General features: G+C 35.8%; 1 protein-coding gene across 1 annotated transcript; it reads left to right on the top strand.

Moving 5' to 3' along the window:
• The first annotated feature begins 2,839 nt into the window (after positions 1-2,839).
• On the top strand, positions 2,840-3,832 carry LOC143037325 (uncharacterized). Its single transcript, XM_076205459.1, has 2 exons — positions 2,840-2,902; positions 3,437-3,832. Exons 1-2 carry the CDS (start codon positions 2,840-2,842, stop codon positions 3,830-3,832), a joined length of 459 nt encoding a protein of 152 aa, XP_076061574.1.
• The last annotated feature ends 307 nt before the right edge of the window (positions 3,833-4,139 follow it).

Genomic DNA, 4,139 nt, shown 5'->3' with positions numbered 1-4,139 from the left:
TTATCATTTGAAAAATTATGACGGTAAATGGATAATTATTCTTAACTCAGACGATGCGTGAGATTGTTACTATTACATGTGCGTAACGTAATCGTTATTTATCATGTTTTTTTGAATCACGTTTTAGCGACATGATAAACAACTACTATAGGAATGCATAATATATATATATATATATATATATATATATATATATATATACATATATATATATGTATATGTATATATATATATATTTATGTATATATATGCACATATATATACATATTTAAATATACATACACATGTATATATATATATATATATATACATATATATATATATATATGCACATATATATGCATATTCAAATATACATATGTATATATATACATGACTATATATACATATATATATATATATATATAAATATGTATATATACATTCATATATAAGCCAGGAAATGTTTTCTTAATACGTCGCAGGTCAAACCATTTAATTATAAAAATATGCTAACAATTCCGTACCACGAGAATTTAATCCATCTTCCTAGCATTTTTGAAAAATTTGGTATCCAGATAGTATTCAAAAATAATAACAAAATTAAGAGTCTGTTAATTAAAAATTCCCCAAGAAGTAAAGAAGGATGTATTTATAATATACCATGTAAAAATTGTGATTTTATTTATATAGGCCAAACAGGCAAAGGCTTAGAAAAAAGAATAGGCCAACATAAATATAGTATTAGAACGGGGCAAGTGTCCAGTGGGTTATTTGTCCACCAAAGGGATTATGGTCATAATATTGACTGGGGAAATTCTAAAATAATTACTTCTTGTAATAATATTATAGAAAGAAATATTATTGAATCTTGTTTTATAAAAAGAAATTTTGGAAATAACATGAACTTGAGTTTGGGTTTATTTAAATTGGACAATTTTATTATTGACAAAATTGTGTGTGATAAAATGTAACATGGGACCTCTCCGAGTATCCTTGTCTTCTTATATATTTATTGTTTCTTTCTGTATTGCTTTTCTGTACCTTTGAAAATGTCTAAATAGACGAAAACGTTCGGTATCTGTTTTTTTTTTCAATTTCCCGGTGGTTTCTGCAAAAATATACATATATGTATATATATATATATATATATATATATATATATATATATATATATATATATATATATATACGTGTGTGTGCATGTCTATATATATATATATAAAGAGATCGAATTAGAAATGAAGAAATAAGAGAAATGATTGGAGTAATATCAACTAGAAGCAAAATAGAAGAGGCACAACTAAGGTGGCTTGGGCACGTGGAGAGAATGGATGAAGAGAGAATTGCAAAGAAAAGATGGAACTGGAGACCAGAAGGTAACAGATCTAGAGGTAGACCGAAGAAAAGATGGAAAGATGGCGTTCAAGAAATCCTAGAGTCAAATGGATTAGGAAAAATAGAGGATTTGAGAGAAGAGGGAAGCTTTGAGAGGACAATCTGGAGAAGTGTGCTGGCCCGACTGACAGGCTGTAAGCCTACCTGGGAGCAGAAGTAAGAAGTAAGTAATATGTATATATACATATATTTTTTATGGAAGAAAGTATACGCTGGAATCGGCGTTCGTCAATTTATTCCGACGTTTCGAACCCCGGACAGGGTTTGAAACGTCGGAATAAATTGACGCACTCCGAGTTCAGGGTATACTTTCTTCCATTAAAAAAAAAAAAAAAAAAAAAAAATGGCTCTTGGACTCCTGCTATTTACGAATATATATATATATATATATATATATATATATATATATATATATATATATATATATATTTATATGTATATATGTTTATAACACACACACACACACACATGTATGCATATGTATATATATATATATGTGTATCTATATATATATTTATATCTGCATATATATATATGTATATATATATGTATATATATATATATACACACATATATATGTGTGTGTGTGTATGTGTGTGTGTGTGTGTGTGTGTGTGTGTGTGTGTGTGTGTGTGTGTGTGTGTGTGTGTGTGTGTGTGTGTGTGTGTGTGTGTGTGTGTGTGTGTGTGTGTGTGTGTGTGTGTGTGTGTGTGTGTGTGTGTGTGTGTGTGTGTGTGTGTGTGTGTGTGTGTGTGTGTGTGTGTGTGTGTGTGTGTGTGTGTGTGTGTGTGTGTGTGTGTGTGTGTGTGTGTGTGTGTGTGTGTGTGTGTGTGTGTGTGTGTGTGTGTGTCATCAAGAAACTCAGCTTGCCCAGTTAGAAGTGTAGACGGAGCCAGACTTATTATAGACAAAAAAGAAATACTGGACCGATAGACCGAGCATTACTAACACCTCCTAAACATGTGTAATCCCACAGACCCCACTGTGTTTGACACTCTCCCAGTCATTCCCTCACTACCATAATTAGACAAGATGCCCACTCGCTGGGAAGTGCATAAAGTAGTAACAAGCCTTAAAAACAACAAGTCAGCTGGTCCAGATGGCATCCCTGCAGAAATTCTCAAATACGGTGGGCGTGCTATTACTGACTGCCTACTCAACATCTTCCAGAAAGTCTGGACCTCTAATTACTGTCCACAACAATGGAAAGACGCCAACATTATTAGCATATTCAAGAAGAAAGGCGACAGGGTTGTGTGTGTTGCATCGGCAGAGGCATCTCTCTCCTTGCAACATCTGGCAAAGTGCTTACCAGGATTCTTCTCTTCAGGCTCCTCGATCACATTGCTGAAGAGGTTCAACCAGAATCACAGAGTGGCTTCAGAAAAGAAAGAAGCACTGTAGACATGGTGTTTGTTGCTAGACAACTCAAAAGGCCATTGAACAACAACAAGATCTCCACATGATCTTTGTTGATCTAGCCAAAGCATTTGACACTGTCAACAGAACCCTGCTCTGGGAAATAGTGAGGAAGTTTGGCTGTCCCTGTACCTCCCTGGCAGTACTTAGATCAGTGTTTCCCAACCCTAGGGTCGCGAGGGTGTTTTTTAGGGTCGTCAATGGGTCTTTTTTTAACTTTTTTTTCATTCAAGTTTCAAATGTATTGTGCTAGTAAATATAAACTGCACTATAAAAACGAAAATTTATAAACATTATGCAAGTAGGTAGAAATATAACATGAAATGGTTGAATTTATTATTACAATTAGGGTCGCGACTCCAGGCTAAGAGTGGATTTAGGGTGGCAGCCAAAAAAGGTTGGGAAACACTGACTTAGATCCTTCCACGAAGGATCATTGAACAGAGTGATAATCTCATCAGATCCGTTATTTGTAGGAACTGGCGTAAAGCAGGGATGTGTCATTGCGCCCATCTTTTTCAATCTCTTTGTGGCAGCAGTCATGGCAATTGCTAAGCAGAACATCTACCCTGCAGATAGCGTCAACATCTCTTACCCTTTAGATGGCAGTCTATTTAACCTACGCAGATTATAATCCAAGCCATCTGTCACCGCGGAGGCACTACATGAACTGCATTATGTGGATGACAACGCTTTTGTTAGCTCTTCCCCAAATGGGCTACAACGAGCTATCAATGCAGTATCTGAAGCTTATTCTCGATCAGGACTAGCCATTAATGTTCAGAAAATGGAAGTCCTCAATATGTGTCAATCACCTGCTCCCGAATTCCTTATTAACAATCAGCCTCTGAGAAACGTAAAAGAGTTCACTTACTTGGGATCTGTCCTAAGCAGCACAAATGATCTCACAAGTGAAGTGCAACGGCGGATCGGACTAGCGTCTGCTACTTTTGGGAGGCTATCTTACAGAGTTTTCATGAACAGAGACCTCACCATCACCACCAAGATGTATATAAAGCGGTCTGCCTATCTATAATGTTTTATGTGCTGTACCGATGTCACCTGAAAAAACTGGAGGCTTTTCACACCAACTGCCTCCAACGTATACTGGGTGTGAAGTGGTGGCATAGAGTTCCACACACAGAAATTCGTAGCAAAGCACGCATTGACCCAATTGAAACTATTATATCTCAGCGTCAACTTAGATGGTTGGGTCACACCATCCGAATGCCTGCAGGCAGACTCCCCCGCAAGATACTTTATAGCGAATTAGCTGAAGGCATTCGCAGAGTAGGAAAACCACGTAAAAGATATAAAGATCACATGAAAACTACTTTGAAAGA

Source organism: Oratosquilla oratoria, chromosome 22, assembly GCF_046742065.1.
Source record: "Oratosquilla oratoria isolate Oo_2021 chromosome 22, ASM4674206v1, whole genome shotgun sequence".
Classification (NCBI taxonomy): Eukaryota; Metazoa; Arthropoda; class Malacostraca; order Stomatopoda; family Squillidae; genus Oratosquilla; species Oratosquilla oratoria.
This window is presented reverse-complemented; position numbering and strand designations above follow the sequence as displayed.